This window comes from Xenopus laevis, chromosome 5L, assembly GCF_017654675.1.
Source record: "Xenopus laevis strain J_2021 chromosome 5L, Xenopus_laevis_v10.1, whole genome shotgun sequence".
In the NCBI taxonomy this organism is placed as follows: domain Eukaryota; kingdom Metazoa; phylum Chordata; class Amphibia; order Anura; family Pipidae; genus Xenopus; species Xenopus laevis.
The window spans coordinates 150,714,303-150,739,916 of NC_054379.1; the positions used below are offsets into that span (position 1 = coordinate 150,714,303).

The 25,614-nt window shown below is 41.7% G+C and overlaps 1 protein-coding gene across 1 annotated transcript; it reads left to right on the plus strand.

The window, feature by feature from the left end:
- The first annotated feature begins 955 nt into the window (after positions 1-955).
- On the plus strand, positions 956-24,217 carry trib2.L (tribbles pseudokinase 2 L homeolog). Its single transcript, XM_018264020.2, has 3 exons — positions 956-2,380; positions 3,499-3,791; positions 21,829-24,217. Exons 1-3 carry the CDS (start codon positions 2,111-2,113, stop codon positions 22,295-22,297), a joined length of 1,032 nt encoding a protein of 343 aa, XP_018119509.1. The 5' UTR covers positions 956-2,110; the 3' UTR covers positions 22,298-24,217.
- Positions 24,218-25,614: the final 1,397 nt, after the last annotated feature.

A 25,614-nucleotide genomic window follows, 5' to 3' on the forward strand; every position in this document is an offset into this window, starting at 1 on the left:
ATCAGCCGAAATGCGGAAGTGCCGAAAAGCCGAAGTCCCGAAGCGGCAAAAAGACCCGAAGACATGAAAACAGCCGAAGCGGCAAAGAGACCCGAAGCCACGAAAATGTCCTAAATTGAAATCCTGAAGTGGCAAAAAGACCCAAAGTCATGAAAGGAGGCGAAGTTGAAGTCCATGAGTTCAATTCCAAAAAATATTTTTTAAAAAAACATTGGCAGGGCCTATAGAATATTAAAATAATACATTGGTGGCCAGAGGATAAAAAAAAACACAAATTGGTGTTCAGTAGAATTGAACTCAAGGCTTCAGGACTTCAACTTCGTCTCCTTTCGTGACTTTGGGTCTTTTTTGCCACTTCAGGACTTCAATTTCGGACATTTTCGTGGCTTCGGGTCTCTTTGCCGCTTCGGCTGTTTTCATGTCTTTGGGTCTTTTTGCCGCTTCGGGACTTCAGCTTAGGCTGTTTTTATGGCTTTGGGTCCTTTGGCTGTTGGGCACTTATGCATTTCAGCTGTTTGGGACTTGAAAAATGCCGCATGGCTCGGGCGCTGGCACGGGGGGCCGGCTCTTTCAAAACTGCAGCAATGCCGGGCCTCCCTTCATGCCCGGGCCCTGGACACTTGTCCCCCCTGATGGCGGCTCTGCTAGAGGCTGACCTGTTTTACCAATATATATTGAAATTGTATATGAATTAGGCTTAGGGCATCATGGGGCCCCCTGCAGCCGCAGGGTCTGCTCCCTCTATAGCTAGGCCCCACTGTGTGTGTATATTTGCATATATAGATATATAATGAGTTCGGGTGCCTTTAACTCACTCAGCATTACGTGTAAGAAGAAAACAGAATGAGCTGGGCCAAGAATCAGTCTCTGGTGGGCGGGGCCACGGGTTCTTTCATCGACTGCCGCGTTATCCTATAAGAAGCCGCAGAGGGCGGAGCTTGCCGGCAGGCTGAGTAGTGCGCAGCAGAGGTCGGGCTGTAGTGTGGCTGTGCGTGTGACACTGAGCGGCAGCAGCACTAAGAGACTCTCACACACACGCACAAGGGAGAAGCCACGTAAGTACAGCACCGCGGGAGATGATGTCTTGCTGAAAGGGGACCGGCTCCAGCCTCCCCTTTTTTTTTCCTCCTCTCTTTTCCCCGCCGCTACCTCTGCACCAGTCCCATCCTCACGCTATTTGTTGTTTTTGAAAGGAAACGCTGCAGATGTTTATTTTTCTGTGCAAGGCAATCATCTCAATCACCGGAGTCCAAGAGAAAGCTGCGGCTTGATGCGTCTGTCGCACTCAGCGTTGATCTCCCTTGTCCTTGGCTGAACTTTGTCTCTCAGTGCGACTGTTGCTGCTGCTGATCTCCGGCACATTGTCCTATTGTCCCCCAATCACAGACCTGTCCCTGTGCATTGCTGCTACTGCTCTCCCTGCTAATTCTGCTCCACCACCCGCTAATTCTGCTCCACCACCCGCTAATTCTGCTCCACCCGCTAATTCAGCTCCACCACCAAGAAGCCCAGACCATAGAAATCCCTACAGATCGCTCTGCTCCAAACGAGAAGCTCCAAACGAGAAGCTCCAGACGCCATCTAGAGTTGAACCAGGGGCAACTTTGTTATTGTTACAGTACAGCAGAATTTACCCCCACCCCCCCTTGCTTTTCTAAACTAAGTGGCTTAGCTCAAACTACCCCCCCCCCCAAGAATAATATTTTTCGTACCAGACCTAATATTTTGGAATACAGAAAGGAATTTAAATTGAACAGAGACTCTGCCTCTATTTTTCGAGTCAATACTTTGCTTTTTTTTTTGCACACAAGCTTGGAGCGCATGGTGACCTGGATTCGTCGTTCTAGAGTGACTTCTAGCATGTCTTTGTTGCCCGCTGTGTTCTAGATCGTAGCACCTACTGCTCATACACCGACTGCTGCCTTATCCCTCTCTCCTGAGCTTCCCTTGGTAGAGCTCGAATCAACCCCTCTGTTTATTCTTCCACTTTAAGAATTCGGCATTTGCACATTTACACACTCTCCTCTCTGTGTGACCATCCCCAACTGCAAGCACAAACCCCTTCCTTGAGTCTACCCAACCGGAGGTTTTTGGTGGGTCCTTCATACCCATGAACATACAAAGGTCGAACCCCATCACAATCACAAGGTATGGGAGATCGAGGAATAAAAACCAGGATTTTGAAGAGCTATCGTCCATAAGGTCCACCGAACCCAGCCAGAGCTTCAGCCCAAACCTTGGCTCTCCAAGTCCCCCAGAGACTCCCAACTCGTCGCATTGCGTTTCCTGCGTTGGGAAATACTTATTGTTGGAGCCTCTGGAGGGAAACCACGTTTTCCGAGCCCTTCATCTGCACAGCGGAGAGGAGTTTCTGTGCAAGGTAAAGTCCAATGAATGTTTCAATTGTCCCTTTAGTCTTTTGTCCTGCCACTTCTCCCTCCCATTGTGTGTTCAAACTGTTTCTTTCTTTAAAACCATTGCCATCTGTTTTTGTCTCATTAAAGGGGTTTAATGGGGAGAGACGGTGGTCAGGAGGAGGGGCGGGAGTAGTTTAATGAATTGGAGATCTGTGAATGACCTGTGTGTAAGGGATTGAGACTGATCACCTCTGCTATAATAGAGCAAGGTCTCCCTTTCCCATCTTAAAACCTTTTCTAGGTTTGTCCAGTAGTAACCAGACAAAATAAGCCTTTGTATGCGCTGACTTTTTTTTTTTTTGGTGCCCCCTTTCATCCATGAGTGCAGCGCCCGCAGTATCTGTGTAGCGCGTATACGTACCCACACATTTCTTTCCACCCCCATTGTTATTTAGTCTTCCCATTCATTGGCTCGGGAGATGCAGAAGCTTCGACAAAAGGCACCTTGCGGAAGTGCAACGTCGAGCCCGGTCTCCTCATTCATTCATAAACAATGGGGCATGAATGATGTAATTGCAAACTGCAGACAGCTCCAGAATTCCCCCCGGGGAGGCTAATATGGCAGTCGGCTCGGTGGTGTCATGCTTTTAAATGCTTAAATGGAGTTCGACGGCCATTAATCAGCTGGGGTTGAGAATGAGCCGCGTTCAGCTGCGTGTTTACGAATGCATATTGGCGTATTGCGACTCATGAACGACCTAATAATTCCCTAACAGACCCCAGAATACAAGTTTGTTAATCAATGAGCGCTACATTGTTGTGTTTATTGTTGACCAGCCCATAGCCTCAATCTCTATACTCCATATGCAACACTGTCATTTTATATCCTTTATAAAGGACCCCTGGGGGCCCAGGGTAAATACCCTAAACCAGCTCTAAGTGTGTGAAATGCGATGCTTTAATGAGTGCAATAGTTTTCAGAGAGAGGAGCGCAGCATACAGCATGGCACACAGATGTTCTTTGTCTCAGGATTAATGATTCATGGGCCACATTGTTCCCTGCTAGCTGACAAACTTGCTCTACACGTGAGACTTTTCCTCCTTAACTTGTGACATAATCCCCCTCCCTCCTGCTTTTTAGGTTTTCGATAGTCGCTGCTACCAGGAGACGCTGGCACCTTGTTTTTGCCTACCTATCCACAGCAACATTAACCAAATAGCCGAAATCATCCTCGGAGAGACTAAGGCTTACGTGTTCTTTGAGCGGAGTCATGGGGACATGCATTCCTTTGTCCGTACCTGCAAAAAGCTGAAAGAGGAGGAAGCTGCCAGACTCTTTTATCAAATTGTTTCGGCCGTAGCGCATTGCCACGATGGTGGACTCGTGCTGAGGGATCTTAAGCTAAGGAAATTCGTCTTTAACGATGGAGAAAGGTAAGATCAGCGCTGGCTATGCAGATTGCATCAGTAAACTCTTTAACTTCTGTGAACTACAACTCCCAGCATGCTTAAAGGCCCATTGATAATAGGCACATGGTACAAGTCCTCAATGAATCTCTACATACTCGTGTTTTAATTTAAACATATTCTTGGTTTGGTTGGTGAAGAAAGTGCATTAAAGGACCAGTAACATTAAAAAAAAAAATATTATACCATGCAAAAAAAAAAAAACCACCAAGAATAATTAAACTTTAAAATAGCACAGCCTTACTTACCGAAACTCCGCTTGTGCTCCCCTTCAGAAAAGGCGCTCGGATTCCCCTCCCTGCCTTCCTTATAGGAGAGGGAGGAGAAATCGAGCGCCGCACAATGGATCGTCGCCCTGTCGCTTTTTTTGAAGAAGAGCGCAAGCAGAGTTCGGTAAGTTGTTTCTTAATAAAGACTGTGCGACTTTAAAGTTTAATTAGTCTTGGTGTTTTTTTTTTTTTTTTTGGTGGTATAGTAACTAATTTTTTTTTTATGTTACTGGTCCTTTAACTAAGTCTCTATGAAACACAATAGAATAGGTGGGGCTTAATTTAGAAAGCAGAGAAAGATGGCTGCCAGCATCAGAGCTGACGGCAGATACAGTGCAATTTAAAATGAGACCTTTGCTTGAGCAAAAAAACCTTTTTTATGTATGCAGGATAAAAACAACTGGCTTGTCAATAGAGGTCAATGATTTTTGGTGTTGGGGTTAGCAGTACATTAAAGGGCAAGTAAAGCACAAGGGAAATCTAAGCTGTTTTAAGTGGTATTATGGCTTTGTGAAGTGGAGCAAAGAAACCTGTGCCTGGTGTGGTTCTTTTCCTATTCCAAGCAAGGGGAGGCTTCAAATGTGCCTGTCTCCAGCTGGGCTGCAAGGTAGTGCATTGCTAGTGCTGGGGAACCTGGAAAGTATGCGTGAAAGTTGCACTTGTCCTTTACTCGGATATTCAGAGGACTAAAACATAACACACCTGCCTTAAACATGAAGAAATTCCTTTGGATGCAGCATGGCGGCACGAGGTTTAGTATTGCTGCAGCTCTTGGTTTCATCATCAATCCAGGCAGGGTACTAACTGCAAGGAGCTCCAAAAACATACAGGCAGCTTTATTGGCTCCTTATATGTAAAGAATAATAATTCACTCCTGTACTGCCTAATGCACATTCACAATCCAGGTGCAACACTGAATCCTCCACCCTCTGGGGTTTAGTAGAGTAGAGGTGCCTTTAGCTTTGGGCTGTCCAACAAGAAGAACATTGAGAGGCATCAGGGAAGCCTGAGTGGTGACTGATGTGTGGAATGCAGCAGAATAAATCAAATTGCAGGTTATCCTACACCCAAAAATGTGCTTAATGAACACTTTCCCAGGTGGCTGGGGGGTGGTTTGAATGCAGTTCTCTTGCACAAGCCGCTGGGAGGCCGGATTATACCTGCTCACGTTTATTTATTCCTTTCCTAGCCGACCTTGGGCTCCTCCTGAATGGTGTAGTGTTTATTTTCCATATCTATGACCAGTGTGGTGTTTATGAAGCTGTCAGATTAGCCTTGCAAAATAACCGCCTGTTAACTGGTTAGTAATTGCTCCAGAGGGTCCCCTTGGGGATGTATGTAAAGTCATGTTGTTAGAATGAATTGACTTGTCACCAGCTCTGGCTGCAGCCTATAGTGTGTTTCAGCTTTCTTACACTACATTACCGGACTATTTTGTGATGATATGCCATTTTTTTTTAACTTGCAATGCAATCATGCCTAAAGGGGTTGTTAACCGTTATGTTAACCTTTAATATGTTACAGAATGGACTCTTTAGAGCTTTCAGATGGGGGTCACTGACCCCTTATAAAAAACAAATGCTCTGTAAAGCTACACATTTTTTGTTATTGCTGCATTTTATTATTTGTCTTTCTTAGTATCTTACAAAATGGCCAATTCTAAACAACTTTTCAATTCGTCATTTTTTTTTTTTAATTATTTGCCTTATTCTTCCTACTTTTTTTTAGCTTTCAAATGGGGGTCACTGGCTCCATGTAAAAAAAACAAATGCTCTCTAAGGCTTAGAATGTATTATTATTGCTACTTATTATCACTCCTTCTTGTCTCTCATTCAAATCAGTGCATGGTTGCTAGGGTAGTTTGCACCCTAGCAACCAGATTGCTAAAATTGCAAACTAGAAAGCTGCTGAATAAAATTAACTCAAAACCCGCAAAAAACAATTGCAAATTGCCTCAGACTATCAATCGCTACATCATACTAAGTTATTTGAAGTTGAACAATCCCTTTAATTACATGCAAGTTACAGCATAAGTTTATTTCCTTGCATTTGTGATGACCGTGTGTCCCTTCCAGTACAGCAATATTGTGCCTTATGCCTTCAGTGGAGGCCTTTCTAAGCCTTGACCCAAGGTGACCGCTAGCTCCATTTGACCATCCCAATAAAACCCTAATGGCCGGTGCACAGTAATTGCACACGCAGTTTGGGGCTGCAGAATGTTTTGGTTAGACTGCAATAAACGCTGTTGTTTTCCAGTCAATTTCCATTTGCTCTGGTGACTTCCTTTTTATGAGGTGATTAGTTGTCCCTGGTGAAAGAGATTAGGAAGAGATCGGCCTAGATTGAGCCGACGCCTGCTGAAAGGGAACACGCTGGGTTACACGGCTTCTTTTTATTAGTGTGCAAGTACATGTACACCTCTGTGTATTCATACTCACGCAATTTATAAATGATTACTTCATTTAGGGCTCTTGCACACGGGCAGTTTTTCCTGCACTCCCCTGCATTGCACTTTCTTCCGTTCAGCCGCAGGGGATTATTTGAAGGGGGCTCTACTCACACAGACGTATGTAAGTGCCAAACGCAGGTGGGACGTTGCATTACACCTGTGTTCGGCGCATACATACGTCTGTGTGAGTACAGCCCCCTTCACAATAATTGAGTGCGTCTACTCCTGCGCTCTCCTGCGGCTGAACGGAAGAAAGCGCAACGCAGGGAAGCACAGGAAAAACCGCCCGTGTGTAAGAGCCCCTAGAGGGGTTGTTCCCCATAAATGAACTTTAAGTATGATGTAGAGATGAGACAATTTGCATTTGGTTTTCATTTTTTTATTATTTTTGTTTTTTTTTGTTATTTAGCTTTTTTTATTCAGCAGCTCTCCAGTTTGCAAGTTCAGTTCAGTTCTAGTTGCTAGAGTCCAAATTACCCCAGCAACCATGCATGAATACGAATAGGCCTGAATAGAAAGATAAGTACTAAAAATTAGCACTAATAATACATTTGTAGCCTAAGGGCAGATACATATGCTCAGATTCTCGGAAATTAGTCGCCCAGCGACAAATCTCCTCTTCTTCGGGGCGACTAATCTCGCCAAACTGCCTCCCGCCGGCTAGAATGTAAATCGCCGGCGGGATGGCAATTGGTGCGCTTCGTTTTCCGAAGTCGCCTCACGAGGAAACTTCGGGCGACTTTGGAAAACGAAGTGCAAACCCGATTTCGATTCTAGCTGGCAGGAGGCAGTTCGGGGAGATTAGTCACCCCGAAGAAGAGGCGATTTATCGTCAGATGACTAAATCTCCCGGAACCTTTGTGTGTGCGCTTACCCTTACAGAGCATTAGATGGGGTCTGTGACCCCATTTGAAAGCTGGAAAGAGTCAGAAGAAGAAAAATGAAGGCCAATTGAAGAAAAAGTTTCTTAGCATTAAAGCATTCTATATCGTACTAGGAATTAACTTAAAAGGTGAACCAACCCTTTAAAAAAAAAAATATTGATCATGATTTCAGCCTAAAATACAGGTACAAAGCAATGTTAGTGTTTCCAAAGTACTTCGGTGGAGCACTCCTGACTTCTACCTATCTTTGAAGTTATTAGTCTTATTATTATCGGTGGTTCACTTTTTAAGGTAACTTGTATTATATAATAGAGCGGCCAATTCTTCCTATTTTTATAGTTACCGTATATACTCGTGTATAAGCCGACCCGCGTATAAGCCGAGGTACCTAATTTTGCCTAGGAAAACTGGGAACCTGTATTGACTCGTGTATAAGCCTATACTACACTTTTGCCTGCACAGCTACATTTTACTAAAAGCTGCTCCCCCCTCCCCCTGCAAAAAAAGTAGCCACACTGTCTTCTCAGTGCTGAGCTCAGCCTCAGCTCTTTCTTCCTAGTGTCAAAAGCACTGCTCTGCAGCAGAACAGCTTCCTTCCCCTCTCTCTCTCCTACACCCCTCTGTGAGCCTGTGTGAGCGCAGAAGAAGTCAGAGAAGAGAAGGTTTACCATGTGGTCGTGGTGGGTGGCAGCAGACTGCAGCAGGCAGTCTCTCCCTCTCTGAGTCTCCCCACACAAAGCAGGCACATAGTTGGAGTCCGACTCCAGCCAGCAAAGCCACGGGGGAAGGGGCGTCCACACTCTGTCTCTCCCCACCCAGTCACTAAACTTTATTGTCACTACGAGCAGCACAAACTGACACTGGGGGCAGGACGGAAATCTGATGGAGTGCGGAGAGCTCGGCTGTTATTGTGACAGGCAGGTATGTGAGGCAATAGATCAACTTCCACTCACCAACCCTTCCGCCTCCTCCAGATCTCCATCCCTCCCGGCAATCAGCGCCCCCCAACCCCTGTTTCTGATGTGTGGGGAGAGAGCAGGAAGTACCCGAACTCAAAACCCGGAAGTAGCAAGATGCCGCTGCCCATGCCGGATCCAACAACAAGAACAGCCGGCACGGGTCTGCGGGACATCTTTGCTACTATGCGCAGGCACAGGAAATAGTGACTGTCCCGCGGGACAGTTGGGAGGTATGGCGGCTTGTCTGATACTGGGCACTGGGAACGAGCACGCAGCAGCAGGGGAGAGACTCGCGTATAAGCCGAGGTAGACTTTTTCAGCACATTTTCAGTGCTGAAAAACTCGGCTTATACGCGAGTATATACGGTATTTGCCTTTTTCTTCTGACTCTTTGCAGCTTTCAAATGGGCGTCGCTGACTCACTTCTAAAAAACAAATGCTCTGTAAGGCTACAAATGTATTGTTATTGCTACATTTTATTACTGATCCTTCTAGTCAGGCCTCTCCTATTCATATTCCAGTGTCTTATTCAAATCAATGCATGGTTGCTAGGGTAATTTGGACCCTAGTTACCAGATTGCTTAAGATGCAAACTGGAGAGCTTCTGAATAAAAAGCTAAATAACTCAAAAACCTTCAATAATAAAAAATGAAAGCCAATTGCAAATTGTCTCAGAACATCACTCTCTACATCATACTTAAAGTTATCTCAAAGGTGAACAACCACTTTAACATTTTTCATATTAACAGGTTCTGTGTTCAATCCCAGTGATCTGCCCTGTATGTTCTCTCCATGTCTACATGGAGAACCACACAGTTTGATGTGAGATAAAACTGACCACATTATGTGTGAATGTGACAGGAATTTAGAGTGTAAGCTTCGCTGGCACAGGGACCGATGTGAATAATGTATAATCTCTGTGGAATAAATCCACACTACAGTATAAGAATACAGGACACGCTGTATATGCTAATGAAAACCAGTATTAGACAGATCTGTGCCTCTGCTATAAGAATAGTTTCAGATTTAATTCCTAAAATGGCACGGAAAATTTAGCATTTGTTTAACCTATATACATTTATATATTCTTGTTTCCTTGGTTATACAAATGTTTCTTTCACGGTAACTCTGTAACTAGTACAGGCTGCAGAGATTATTTTGGAACATTTATTTCAAGCAGAGAATGTCATGCCCTTGTACAGAGCTTTAAACAAGGCTCACGAAAGGAAGTAGGAAATGTAAGCAATGTTTTACAGAGTACTGGAATAAACCCGTTTATATGTGTGTGCGTTTACAGGGTGTATTTCATTGGCATTTTTGTGATGCTTTTTATTTTGTGCCATTTCTTCCCTGCGTTTTGCATGAAGCCATCTGATTGAGCATTGCCATATTGCTTCACTTATATATTTTTATTTCATTGTACGATATCTGGGTGGATCTGCATTCTATCAGCCTATTGAGCGAACACCCTGTCTTCTCCTTTTTGTCTAAGGTCCAATGGAGAAGGAAAGGATTGGAGTTTTAGCTTTTGGTCCTTTTGTTGTGTCTCTTTATGGGCCTCGGTTGATTTACTGATGGTATTGCTAACCCTTTGACCCGTGCTCAGATGAATAGAGAGCAAACTTGGCTGCAGGAAATTGTTCATCCATTTAAGAAAGGAATGTGTTGCATTCTTAGTTACCAAAAAAAACTATGCTCTAAACCCAAACAAGACACTGCCCCCCTTCCCTTTCTAATAAAACAAAGCTATTGTTTGTGTAGTGTAGGGTGAATTCTGTGTCATGCTTTGGGTTTGTATACTAACAAACCGTGCCCTTTCCACCATTGTTGTGTTTGAGGACATGCGGGTGGCCAGGGAAGATTGTTGCCATATGGGGATTTCGGGGATTATGTAATAAAAGGCGCTAAATTTGCCCAAGGGGCAGTAAACCATAACAACCAATCAGCAGGTAGAATTGACTGGTCATCTGTTTAAATGTAAACATCTTATTGGTTGCTATGGGTTACTGCTCCTAGGCAAACTTTGTGCCTCATGACATATGGGGGTAAGAGTTTTAAAGAAGAACGTAACCCTAAAATGAATATGGATACAACTGCCATATTTTATATAATGAACATATTGCACCAGCCTAAAGTTTCAGCTTGTCAATAGCAGCAATGATCCAGGACTTCAAACTTGTCACAGGGGGTCACCATCTTGGAAAGTGTCTGTGACACTCACATGCTCAGTGGGCTCTGAGCAGCTGTTGAGAAGCTAAGCTTAGGTCTCGTCTCTAATTATCCAGCAGAAAATGAGGTTGGTCTGTAATATAAGCTGATGCTACAGGGCTGATTATTAAATTCTGATGCTAATGGCACTGATTTCTGTACTGCCATGTTGTAATTATCTGTATTAATTACTAATCAGCCTTATAGTGTGACATTTCTATTCTATGTGTACTGTATATTGTGAGTGGGTCCCTAAGCTCAGTAAGTGACAGCAGCACAGAGCATGTGCAGTGAATCAGCAGAAAAGAAGATGGGGAGCTACTGGGGCATCTTTGGAGACACAGATCTTTACTGCTAAAGGGCTGTGGTTGCCTTGGGCTGGTACAGAAGCACAAAACATAATGTACAACATTTTTACTTTACTTTTTTAGTCAAGCTTTAGTTCTTCTTTAAGGACAATTTGGTTCCTGAATGTAAAATGTGTTGGTGGGACTGGGGGGGGGGGGTGTTTTACTAACAATCTATGAACTGTGCCATACTGCTGCCCAGTTGGGGGGTTCGGAAGAGCATACTCTATTGCCTAGATATGTCATGCCCATGGCAAGAAAACTCATGAACTCCCAGCATTCAAAGCAAGCCGGAATGTCAGGTTTCTTTCTGTCATTGCATGGGACCATATAACCACAATTTGTTGCCTGCTGTGAAGGAAATTAAGGGGGTTATGTAATAAAGGCATGAAGTGTGCCCAGGTGCTGTAACTCCTAGCAACCAGTCAGCAGGTATAATATACTGGTTACTGCTACTAGGCAAACTTGATTTGATAAAGATAGATAAAGGTTGCTTAGGACCTTGTCTGATCCAATTTAGGGTATTCATTTTATGAAAACCCACTGATTGTTCCTATTAATGACTGGACTGTCGACTTATGGAGATGACAGTTTGACTCTTTAGCCTTAATATATGGTCTTCTCTTGTTCGCTCCTGTCTACAGCGGTGGATCCAGCTTTTCAACCAAAGTTAGTGTTGTTTTGGGAAATTTCTGTGCAGGGAGTGTGTGGGCTGGCCGTCTCCATAGTCCCTGAAGAGAGGTTTTTTTCATCTGGCCTGTCAGAACTGCAGTGAGGAATCTAGTTATTACCCTCCAGTTAGGGCATGTACAGATGATATGCGTGTCTGCTCCATAGGGAATACATGACTGATTAGTGGAGGCATTTTAAAACCTTTTGGTGATCAAAATCAGGGCAGTCCAGGGCTATGAGAATTTGTATACTCTGGTGTCTAAATGGTTAAAAGCACAAGAAAACCCCTATAGGAACTTTTACCGAAAAATTGGAAAAATCCCTCCAGTCCTGTCTGCATCCGTATAACCTGCACACACAGCAAATTGCCCTTCCTGATAAACTGAATAAATAATGAGATCATGTTCAGTTTGGGGTCTTTTCTGAGACTGTGCTTCGGGCTCTAGCTGGGGAACCTGGCTGTATTATGTCTGCAGTCCAGACTGGCCTGTTTAGCATATGAATAAAGAAGCGCTGTGTTGGGGGAAAGGCCATTGGCAAGGGGTGAAGGGCACAGGGGCCGTGTCGCATCAGCACATTCCGAAGCGATTAGTGAGTACGTTTGGCCATTGCTCAGCACTTTGTTTGTGTGCAGGAACCGGCATAATAACCATTGTAACTGCATTTCTTTTCCTGCTTTCCGACTGCCACCTGAATTCTGAATCTATAATTTTGCCCATTTTTGAAGGAGACAGTTGATATATGCACATTTTTAAAGGGAGAGAAATCTTTAAAAGTAATGGGTGGGTCTTTCTACATCCTGAGTTAAAGGGGCAGTTAACCATCACACAAAGTCTAATTTTAAATAAAACACCCCAAATAATGAATTTATTTTCAGCTGCTTCCTGGTTTCTCTTTTTTTTTTTTTCCTCCATCCTTCTCATGTGAAGCAGTTCCATTTTCCTAGTGGCTGCTCACTAAGCCAGAGGGCTGAATATGTTACAGTTGGATACATTAGTTGTTGCAGTGTTCAGCAGCAAAAGCTTCAGCCCCTACTGAGCATGCTCCTCAAGCTTTCCTAAAGGCTGACACTGAACAACTGTTACAATTAAAACTGTAGCTGTGTCACACATGTCATTTTCTATTGGCTGTGTCCAATCGGCCTTCGTTCTTATAAAAACCACCACGGTAATATCTTGAAAGCTAAAAAAAATTGCAAATTGCAAAAGTGCTCGGAAGAGCAATTTTATATTAATTTGTGTCAAGGTGATAAATGAGGATTAAAATAAGAGTCAAGTGCCACTCTACCCACCTGCAGAAGGAAAATCTTTCTCTGCCTCTGCCCATATACAATAGGACCGTTGCTGGCAAATATATAGGAAACCCGTTATCCAGAAAGGCCATTTCCCATAGACTCCATTTTATCAAATAATAATAAGACTGTTCCTTGTACTTGATCCCAACTAAGATATAATGAATCCTTATTGGAGGCAAAACCAGCCTATTGGGTTTAATTACTGTTAAAATGATTTTTAGTAGACTTAAGACTAAATTATGGAAAGTCCCCTTACCTGGAAAACCCCAGGTCCAGAGCATTCTGGATAACCAGTCCCGTATTTGCAGATGCAAAACAAACCAGTATGAATTGTCATTTTTCTGGATGTGTCCTTTTCAGAGGAGTTATTTATATACAATATGTGACAGCTGGAGGTGGCAGATCTGGGTGTTTATATCCACCCCACCCCCCACCCCTGCTGGTCAGAACCTACAACAGGCAGTCAGCAGTGCAAATAAAATTAGTAGGTGTGAAGGAACGGTGTGAACTTTATATAAAGGATTTTTCCTTACCAGGTGGTAATCCGCATTTGTTACAAACTAAACAGCACTCACTGAATATCATTTTATCGTATTGCCTGTGGCATAATGAGCTGATTTTTCACAGCGGTATTGGAAGGGAATTAAAGGAACAGTAACATCATAAAGTGAAAGCGTTTTAAAGTAATAAAAATATAATGCAGTGTTGCCCTGCACTGGTAAAACTGGTGTGTTTGCTTCAGAAACACTACTATTGTTTGTATAAATAAGCTGCTGTGTAGCCATGGGGGCAGCCATTCAAAGGAGTAAAGGCTCAGGTTACACAGCAGATAGCAGATAAACTCTGTAGAACATAATGGTGTTATTTACTACATGTAAAGTCTACATTTTCCTACCATGTATATAAGTTTTCGCCTTGTTTCGCCATGGAAATGACGCCCATAGACTTGTATGGCGTTGTGCATTAAAAAAAATTACGCACATCAAAAAAATTTCGACGTGCGTCAATTTTTTTGATGCCCAAAGACTTTAATGGGCGTTGGGGACATGTCACGAAGCGAAATGGGTAAAATTCGCCCAAGCCTACATATAAGGGCCCATGGGGCATTTTGACCACTCCTGCTTAGAAGCCGTGGTCAAAATCCCGGGCCTGGTTGCTTGCACCTACAGACTGCAGTAGAAATGGGGTTCAAAGAACCCCATGTGAGCCTTTGCCGTTATAGGTTATGGCTGTAGGAACATGAGACTTTCTTTGCTGGTAAAAGAGAACCCAAAACTATCCGACCATCTGCAGCTGACTGTAAGTGATAATTAGGGATACAACGAATCCAGGATTCGGTTTGGGATTCAGACATGATTTGGCCTTTTTCAGCAGGATTCGGATATGGCGGTATCCTTCTGCCCAGCAGAAGCGAATCTGAATCCTAATTTGCATATCCAAATTAGGGGCGGGAGGGAAATTGCATGACTTTTTGTTAGTTTCACCAGGGCTGCGCAAATTCACGAAGATCCGAAGTTGCGCACAGGTTACCGAAAGGTTGCGTTTGCGATAATACGATAAGCAGTTACGCTAGCGATGCCTAATTAGCATACGGCGTGCAGTTAAAGTACAATGGACGTGTATGCTGCAGCAACTACATTACACTACACAAGCCGAGGGAAACTTAATAAAATTAAATAGAGTTGTTATATTGCCCTACACATGTGCCCACTGTATAGTTTAGGTGCCAAATGTAAGGGGGAAGGAGGGTACCACACAAAAAAAATTCATTCTATCGCCCAGTAAAAGCGTTTTCAACTATTTTTGAAGAAACTCCTTCTCTATTGCACTCAGCCTGGTCTGAGCTGGCGAAGTCAAGTCTGGCGCAAGAGGTAACGTTCAGTAAAAGCCGCAAGTTAGTGAATTAGCCTAGTTACGTCCCTTCTGCAGAGCGCAACTTCGCCTGGCGTTAGGGTGTGAAGAAGCGCGAGAGTATGTCGACTTCGCTAGCGAATTTACGCCATCACCTGTTGGTAAATCGCGAAGTGGCAAAATTACGTCATGCTATATATATATATATATATATTTTTGTTTTGTTTTTGTGTGCACATTGAATCATACAATCCCAGGGGGTGGCCCTTCTTTTTTAAAATGGCAATTTTGTATTTAGGATTACCCAATGGCACATACTAGTGATGTGCGGCCCGATCCGATACCCATGGGTTTGGGTCGACCTCGTACTGTTCCGGGTTCCGGTTTCATAGTCTCGCGTCTGCTTGCTCCGCCCCTTTTGTGACGTCATCGGCGGGTCTATAAAAGGACCAGGGAAGCGTGGGTGCTGGCTGGAACATGGCGGGTTAGGGTCGGGTGTGGGTCAGGAAAACCCTGATCCGCACATCACTAGCACATGCTACTAAAAAAGTACATTATTATGAAAATGGTTTATTTACATGAAAATGGTTTATTTACATTATTTATATTTTTATTGAGACCTACATTGTTTGGGGGGGTATAGTTTTCCTTTAAGGGGTTTGCATTAGAGTTAGGGGGAAGCACTAGGGCTGAGGGCCTTTAAGAAAAGCTTTGATTAGCTTTTAAAATATTACTTTTCCATAGGAAACCCATCTATATTCCTGCTCCTTTTAAGGCTGAGTCTCCCCATAAGCAGATCATTAGTTACTAGGGGATAAAATACAATATTTACCTGGCTGTGCATGCAATTAGTAAGTAACAGATGCTCTTGTAAAAAGCAGGAGATAAAAAGCGCTGCTAGTGTTTGTTTAGAGAAGGCTTGTGTACCATAAAAGGCTGCGCAATCTGTACCATACAATGATGGCTCAGATGGCAGAGAAATGTGTTTGCTCAGCGCTTGGGTAAACAAGTCTGATAAATCGGTCCTAAATTTCTCCCACTCATTTAGTAAAGATGATGTAAGCCTCATTTGCATTGGACGCCAATTTCCTATTCGTTTCTATGGATATACAGTGTCTAGCAACATTAGAAAGCAAGGAGCGTCTATGCTATCACTGCATCGCCAGAAAGACCTGAAGCTTCCAGCCTTTGTATTTATAGTACAGGTATGGGATCGGTTATACGGAAACCCATTATCCAGAAAGCTCAGAATTATCCACTTTATCCAATTAATCCAAATTTTTAAAAATGATTTCTGCCTTCTCTGTAATAATAAAACAGTACCATGTACTTGATCCCAACTAACATCTAATTAATCTTATTGGAAGCAAAACCAGCCTATTGGGTTTATTTAATGTTTAAATCATTTTCTAGTAGACTTAAGGGATGATTACAGAAAGATCCGTTATCTGGAAAACCCTAGGTCCCGAGCATTCTGGATAACAGGTCCATACTTGTATCTGTGTGGATGGTTACCACCCCCAAATTATAATGTCTTCATAATAAGGGCACCTTCAACTAAACGGTTTTTGCATGATTCAACGCAGTTTTCAGAGGTTCAAGCTTGCTGTGATTGCGAATGAAAGCAGTATTTGTCTGTATCCACTGCAATGCTGGTTATGACTCTTGAAACAACAGCAGCAGAAGTCAGCTGATCAATAGGCCTGTAGGTAAGTCCTGCCTAACTAAGTAGAACGTGCCCTAATTTATAAAAAAAAAAAAAAAAAAAAAAAAGCCATGTCTCGTAATCACCCAACTATGCCCCATTATGCTCAAAAACACCCTACAATGTACCATACCCTGCCCATTCTTAACAAGTCCTGACCCATTTGTAGGCCATGAATCAGACTCCCGTCTAAAACTGTCATCTTGTTGCCTGGCTTATTCAGATCTGTAAATGGTTGCTAGGGTGATTTGGATCTTGGCAACTAGATTCAAGTCACTAAGGAGAGCTATGATCAGTATTTGATTGGAGTTTGCAGGTTATGCAGGTAATTAAGTAAATATTGTCCTTTGGTCCTATGGTTTCTTTTGCATTCCTTCTCATAACACACAAGTTGATTCAGTCGATTAAAATGTATAGTGAATAAAGTACCCCCTCTTGTAAATTATAAGGATATTATACGTTACAAAGGAGTTCCATGACCATATGAATGCACAAAGCCAAAGGACTTCTAATATCCTCATATTTTGCAACACGGGTACTTTATTATAATACACAGGTTTCAAGGAGTCATGTGACAGAAATGACCTCACTAAGTTCCGATTATAACCGGTGACATCACTAGGCACCATTTATACGGATATAATTTACAGAATACTGATGGCTCTTGTGTATCATATAGTGAATAAAGTACACCCTCTTGTAAAATATAAGGATATTATAAGTTACAGAGGAGTTTCATGACCATATAAAAACACGAGGCCGAAGGTCATTCCAGGTCATGGAACTCCGAGGTAACTTCTAATATCCCCATATTTTGCAACTGGGGGTACTTTATTTATTATAATACACAAATTTCAGTGAGTCATGTGACAGAATTGACATCAGAACTCACCGTTTATAAGGATATCATTTACAGGATATTCATGGCTTTTGTGCATTATAAGGATATTATAAGTCGCTGAGGAGGCAGAAAACTTTTATACAGGTGTCGTATTTCACAACAGTGGGTTCATTTTTTATTATAATACACTAGTTTCAATCATGTGACTGAAATTACATCACTAAGCACAGTTTATGAGGATATAATACACAAAAGACATGAATATCTTGTAAATTATATCCTTATAAACGGTGAGTTCTGATATCACCAGTAGGGATGGGCGAATTTTTTCACCTTGTTTCGCTACGGAAATGACCCCCATAGACTTGTATGGCGTCGCGTGTCAGAAAAAATTTCACTCCTATAGACTTTAATGGGCGTCGGCAACATTTCGCTGGCGTCGATTTATTGTCGAAACAGGTCAAATTCGTCCGAGCCTAGTCATCGGTTATAAACGGTGAGTTCTGATGTCATTTCTGTCACATGACTCACTGAAACTTGTGTATTGTAATAAATACAGTACCCCCAGTTGTAAAATATGAGGATATTAGAAGTTATCTCAGAGTTACATGACCTGTATAAAAACACGAGGCCTTTGGCCTCGTGTTTTTATATGGTCATGAAACTCCTCGGTAACTTTACTTTACTTTACTTTACTTTACTTTATTCACTATATAAAGAGCAGGTTATTTATTCATGACTATTGTGTATTATAAAGAGACAAATGCTTTTGCCTGTTTGGGAATGTGGAAAGTAAAGTAGAAGTCTCCTCTAATATTTCTCAGACCTGGACTTATTTTGTTATTGTTGGGTTTTATTTATTTATTTTTTTTACTCATTTACTTCTTATCTGGTTGGAAAAACCCCCTCTTCGACATGAATTTGCTTTGCCTTTCTTCAATTGCCGCGCTCGGATTCATTACTGGGCCTTTTCAGATGGAGCTGAATGTTTCCATTACTAGCGAGCGAAACTAAAGGCAGTAATTCTTACAGACGGGATCTACGTCTTCGTCGCCATGGAAACAGGCAGGGAAATCCATGAGAAATAACACTAGTCACATTTCCGCTTATCAAGATGCTTTCTCATGTCCATCTTCTTCTTCCAGACTTTGGTCTTAAATCCGGGAAATATGTTCGGATTGATCTGTGTGTGTTTGTTTTCTAAACATTAAGGAAGTGTGAATTTTGCACCTTTTATTTCATAAAGGAGCCAAATAGGCAGGGATGGCTGGTTTGAACATTTTTGATGCTGGCCCTTTAATAATGGAAAAGTAACCCTTTAAAGCAACAAAAGTAGGTTGCACCTGCATAAAAAGACCATATTGTAGGCTAAAAAATGTACAATCTATAATATGGGCTTTTTAGGCAGGTGATGTAGAACCTACTTTTGTTGCTTAAAGGGTTACTTGTGCCCTATTAAAGGACCAGTGTTAAAAATGTTTAATCTACAATATGGTCTTTTTATGTTGTTGAACTATTTATCAATGTCTAAAGGCTGGATAGTCACTGGTGATTAAAGGAGAACCAAACCCTTTTTATTAAAATCCCCTACCCTAAATAGACCCCTTCCCTGCTCCCCCAGCCTAGGTGTTACCCTGGGTAAATGCCCCTAACTCTTTACTTACCCCTCATTGCAGACTCAGGGCATCGGAGTTCAATGATGCCCTCTTCTTCACTTCGGTAAGCAGCCGTGTTGGCGCATGCGCAGTTGCTGGTCCGAACAACTGCGCATGCGCCGAAAGCCACCATAATTGCCGAATCGCCGGAAGAAGACCCGAAGAGAAGAAGATGGTATTTGTGAACTCCGATGCCCTTTTTAATAAAAAGATTTTGGTTCTCCTTTAAGCAAAGGTTTTATGTTTTAAGTAAGTGTTTGATTATGGATGGACACTGCTGCTGTAATGTGAAGGAGACTGACATACAGATATAGGATCTGTTATCTGCAAACCAGTTATCCAGATATCATTAATCTTTATTGAAGGCAAAACTATCCTATTGGGTTGATTCTGTAATTTCGGAGCTTCCTGGATAAAAGGTTTCCGGATAACAGATCCCATACATATACTTGATCTCAACTAAGATATAAGACAGCCTTTCCGTAATTCAGAGCTTTCTGGATAGTGGGTTCCATGCCTGTATTACACTGATGAAGGCTTTTGTGCTGCTCCACTAAAGGCTGCCAAGTGCTGAGCTGAATTCTCAATGGAAGTGGCTTTGTCTTGCATGGGCTTTCCTGCCAGTTCCCAGGGTTACCACAATCCCTTTCCACTTTCTGATCGGCGTGGCTGTGTCTGATGGAGATTTTGTGGTTTCATTCACCACAAATGGGAAATCATTCACCACTCAATTGCTTCCTCTTTTAACTTGCTCAAGAGTCAACAGAATCCAATCACGAGCAACCGATTAATCCCGTGGCCTTTATATCTTCCACAGAGGCCTTGATTATTGAGAGACACTGTCCTAACAGAACCGAGATTTCAATGGGAAGTTCAACTTAATAATTAACTTTTTACTGCCGGAAAAACTGTTATTCTACACTTTTCAGTTGGTCATTTTTCCCCACATCCTTTTTTTTGGATTTTCTTCTGGCTGTAGGTTAAGTTCTAGTATTTAATATATTGCTTTGAATTACCTGGAGGTAACCAGGGTTGCTTCAATACAAGGTACGGTTTTATTATTACAGAGGAAAAGGAAATCCTTTTTCAAAATCTGGATTATGTAGATGAAATGAAGTTGCCTATTCTGTAATTTCGGATCTTTCTGGATAACAGGTTTCCGGATAACAGATCCCATACATATACTTGATCCCAACTAAGATATAATTAATCCTTATTGAAAGCAAAACCAGCCTATTTGGGTTATTTATTGCTTAAAGTATTTTCTAGTAGACTTAAGGTATGAAGATTCAAATAACAGAAAGATCCATTATCTGGCGTGCCCCAGGTCCTGAGCATTCAGGTCCCATACCTGTAGTATTCAATTCCTCAAAATAAATATTATATACTTTAGATCGTTCTGTACAACGAGCCTCGTTGAACGGATTGTGTCGAGTCATATGACTGGGAAGATATTGTAGAAACGCTTCTATCAACTGTAATGAAACCGTGGCCTGATATGAAGAATGATGAAATGTTTGCTTTCTTGTAGCGAGTGATCACTTCTGAATTCTCTGTCATTGAAAGTGCAAGGGAATGTTCTCTGCTGCAATATGTATACTGTATGCCTGACCATCAGAATGTCAAGGTCAGACAAGGAGATGGTCTCTGCAGATTAAACCATAAGGGCAGAGACGCACGGTCAGATTCTGGGAGATTAGTCGCCTGGCAACAAATCTCTTCTTCGGGGCAGCTAAACTCCCCGGACTATATTCCCCTGCCTTCATGAGGCAACTTCGTGCGACTTTGGAAAACGAAGCGCTCAGAGTGCCATCCCGCTGGCGATTTACATTCTAGCTGGCGGGATAACCAGAAGAAGAGATTTGTCACTGGGCTATTAATCACCCCGAATCTGACCATGTGTCTCTGCCTTAATAAGAGTTAAGGCTCTGTGACGAGTGCTACTAAAAGTCTGTGAGTTAATGATGGTTTAGTTTTTTAAATCTCTTCTTCAACAGAGATTATAGGCTCGTCCGGAATGTATTCTAAGTAGGGGTCTCCAACCTTTTTTACTCTTGAGTCACATTTAAATGTAAAAAGAGTTGAGGAGCAACACAAGCTTGAAAAAAAGTAATTGGCAAATGCTGGGATTGGCTGTTTGGTAGCCCCTATGAGGACTGGCAGCCTACAGGAGGCTCTGTTTGGCAGTACACATGGTTTTTATACAACCAAAACTTGCCTCCAAGCCTGGAAAGCCTTTCAGGCCACTGGGAGCAACATCCAAGGGGTTGGTGAGCAACATGTTGTTCATGAGCTACTGATTGGGGGACCACTGGTCTAATGCATATCTCTACATTAGATAAAAAAATTCTGAAACCGAGATTGATATAATTGGAATGTTCCCATCAGTGATAAAAAGTTCATCATACCATATGTGGCCTCTCGTATACTCTCCGTCCATTCAGCATGTGGCCTGATCAGATTGGGTTGTGTATGGCAGCCTTTACCCTAGTCAACATTTTCTGCCAATCTGGACATTTTCCACCAAACTTGTGACTCAACTTCAAGATACAGTGGCTAAAACGTTTAGATCACAGGAAGTCCCAAAGCAGATGCTTGTTAATGATATACGCCTGCTGATGGAGCATCTACTTAGGAGCTTCCTGGGATCTGGCTTTTTAGTCACCATATTTTATAACATATCCAGTCATTTGAGGATAAGGTTAAAAAACCAGATGTATGAGTTCCTCTTGTCTAGTGGTGCTAGAAGGTTATTGGCACTTCCTACAATCAATGTAATAATATATTGGAAGGACAGTGTGTTTTTGGGCCTATATCTATACATTTGAGTTTTTGCCAACTGTTATTAATTACAACTGTGTGTTTTTCAGGACGAGGGTGAAACTGGAAAGCTTGGAAGATGCTTACGTCTTAGCCGGGACTGATGATTCCCTTTCCGACAAACATGGATGCCCCGCGTACGTAAGCCCAGAAATCCTTAACACAAATGGCAGCTACTCTGGCAAAGCTGCAGACGTATGGAGTCTAGGAGTCATGCTCTACACCATGTTGGTTGGACGTTACCCATTTCATGACATTGAGCCTAGTTCACTGTTCAGTAAAATCCGTCGAGGGCAGTTTAACATTCCAGAGACATTATCCCCCAAGGCAAAATGTCTTATACGTAGCATTCTTCGCCGAGAGCCTTCAGAAAGGCTTACTTCCCAAGAAATTTTGGACCATCCATGGTTTTCAACAGATTTCAATGCATTAAATTCAGGATGTGGTGCTAAGGAAGTGTCAGATCAACTGGTGCCTGATGTCAATATGGATGAGGATACGGACCCTTTTTTTAACTGAGCACAAAACTAGTTTCTTTTTGGTACTTGAAGGAGTCACATGGCCACATGAAGGAGTCCTTCCTGACCGTATTATTCAAAATCTGTCTTAGCCTGGTAACGTATTAAAAAAACAAAATAAATAAAAAAAAAGCCACTCTGGGCTCCTTGGTTTTGAGAAGAAGTCTGAAAGGAACTGCCGTTCACATGTAGCATTAACGCTGCTATAAATTCAGTTTATGGACAACAATCATCTAGCTTCTCACCGTTCGGAGCCAAGGAGACTGCACATCAGCCAATCGTGGTGCAGCTTTGTCATTCCTGTTAATAATAATAAAAAAAAAAAACCATGTCATTGTTTTGCCACGCACACCTTGGCATCGCACTGTTACAATATTTGAGTCCGCCATTGTTCAGGGAAGGTACAATTGGCTTTTTAAAACCGATACAATTCTAATGGTTAATGGGATACAAGTTAGATGCACTGACAGAAAAAAATGTTGGTGCTAAAGCAGTTTCTTTTATTATTTTTTTTCCAACTTCTTATTTCATTTTAATTCTATATACTTAATATTCCTGTGAGGAAATGACATTTGCAAGCTTTTGTTCCCTAAAGAGGAAGTAACTCGTTTAACAAGCTGTTCTGTTTTCTGTTAAATGGTTGGCTTCAGGAAGTGATAATTCAAACTTCCAGATGGGTTATAGCTACGCTTATGGAGAGAGACAAAAAAAAAAATATATATATATTACCATTGGAAAAACAAAACAGGGTTTTGATGAACTGGCTCTCACAAAATTGCCATCTTGAACTTACAGCCAGTAGGGTGTTCTACATAGTAAGCTGCATTCATATTGTAAACAATGGTTTCCAAATTCTCTCCCGATTTTTCTTTGTTGCATTAATCACAGACACATCATTAAGGGAGAAATTTTTTTTAATTGTGTTTTTTTTTTTTTTTTTTTTTCTTACCATTTCAAGGGAATATGTGTTTATAAGCTGACAACTCTTCATAAATTATTTCCCCCTCCATCCTACGACATTGCATTAAAATGCACCTTTTTTTAATATAGTCGAGAGTACTATCTTTATTTATTATTTCTGAAGGAAAATGTCACGCTAGTGATGTATAAAGCCAGTACTTCAATTACGGGTTGACTTAAAATGACATGTTACATGCTGTACTTAACACTTTCTTAATTTCCTGTGTGTTTTCTGGCACTTATGTCCCTAGTTTTGTTTTTGTTTTTTTTGTTTTTTTTTATAGCTTGTTTAAATTAAACGGACAGTTCCCCTCACCACAACTATATGCTCTATAATAAAATATCCGCCTAAATATTTGTGTTTCAAGTACCTCAGTTGTTCGGATTATACTGCTCGTATCCGTTTTGTGAATTGGTCCCGTTCTTGGGTAGGTACATGTAGACTTTGTAAGTATATCAATGTTACTTGAATTTGTGCTTAATTATAGTATGTGGCATGTGCGTACCGCTATTTGGCATTTTAAATTTGGGACAATGTTTGCCTGCCCTGTGGGAAATTTTGATGCTCAGATTTATTTTTTAAGGATGATTTTTTTTTTTTCTTTTTTTCTTTTTGCTGAAAAAAGACAAAGCTGCAGCTAACATTGGTTTTATTTTTGGTAACTAAAAGGAGTGTTGGATTTTACACTCAAAAGATGGTGCTGAGTCAAGAAGGACTTCTTTTTTTTTATTTGACTTTTATCCCTCCCCCCCCACCAATTTGCTGGTTTTGCTGCCCACCCTTTCTGTTTTTATTTTAATTATCTCCCCCCCCCCTCCTTTCAAGTACCTTGTAAGAGGAGCGACTGGTGATTACATGCATGGTGGCCTATTACTGCCTCTGGTGCTTTGAATGTTATGTATTTGGTTTAATGTTTTTGTTCAAATCTCTCCAATAAATTGTGCATATTTAACTACAAAATATTTCAAGGTTTTTTTCTTACTGTGTTTGGAATTTTTTGAATTAAAAAATATTACAGGTAGGGGACCTATTGTCCAGAATGCTCATGACCTGGAATTTTAAGGATAAGGGATCTTTCTGTAATTTGGAGCTCCATACATTTAAAGGGATTCTGTAATGAATTTTATGGTGTAGTTTTTTTTCCCTAAATTCCAGACAGCGGCTATCTTGTATCTTTCTGGTTACCTTCCCATTGTTCTGCTGATAGGCTGCTTGGGGGAAAAGGGAGGGAGGTTATATTGCTCCAACTTGCAGTAAAGAGTGACTGAAGTTTATCAGAGCACAAGTCACATGACTGGGGGCAGCTGGGAATCCTGACAATATGTCTAACCCCATGTCAAAATTGAATATAAAAAAAATCTTTTGAAGAATGGATTTCAGTCCAGCAGAATGAATGAATTCCTGGTACAGCGCAATGTCGGAGAACAAAGAGTTCCAGAATTAGCAGCATGGTACATAGGTAGCCAACGTTTCAACAGTGCAGTTACTCCACACTAAGTAGTGAGCTCCTCTGAACTTATTCTTTATTTTCTGGTGCAGTAAAATCTGTATATTTATCAGCTCTTTCACATACCCACCACTCTATCTGTTCTAGGTCCTACTAGTGATGGGTGAAATTGGTTTCGCCACCAAAAAACTTCCATAGACTTTAAGGCATTGTAAAAAAAAAAGTAATGCAGCTTGGATAAATTTGTGTGAAAAAACTCCCATTGACTTTAAAGATGTTTCACAATTTTTTTTCATAACACCTATTTTCAGTGAAATGGGACACATTTGCCCATGACTAGGTGCTACCACTGTTTGGTTCTATAGCAAAGATAAGAGGAGAATTTGTAGAGGCACACCAGTTGGGTGTCAAGGTAAGGACCATGTTTGCTCTGGGTTTGATATCGGATGTTTGATTTCAGTCATTAGACCAATAAATCCTAACTGCCGATTATTTGCTATGTTCTAGTAGACCGAAAACAAATCCTTCTTATTATTGTACACGCCAACATTCAATTATTTTCATGACTGCCATCTTCTCAGTGCCAAGAGCTACCACCAAGGCTATGGATTCACTGAAAGCCACAATCCATGATACATATAGAAATCATGCCACTCACTCCATACATCAGAGAGCAGCACTCTGTGCCACATCAATTTCAGGCACGTTGCCGTTACTGTGGGTCTTGGTTCCTGCTTCAATTCTGTCTTATTTAATACATTTGAAGTTGAGGGTCAACAGCGTCTCCATTTTTGACAGAATTTCAGGAACCTAGCAGAGCTGGCAATTGTCTGGTTGCAAAGTGCAGTCACAAACTTGAATTCATTGATCTCTTAATTATAAATGAGGCATTGGGGGGCCCTAAGCAGAG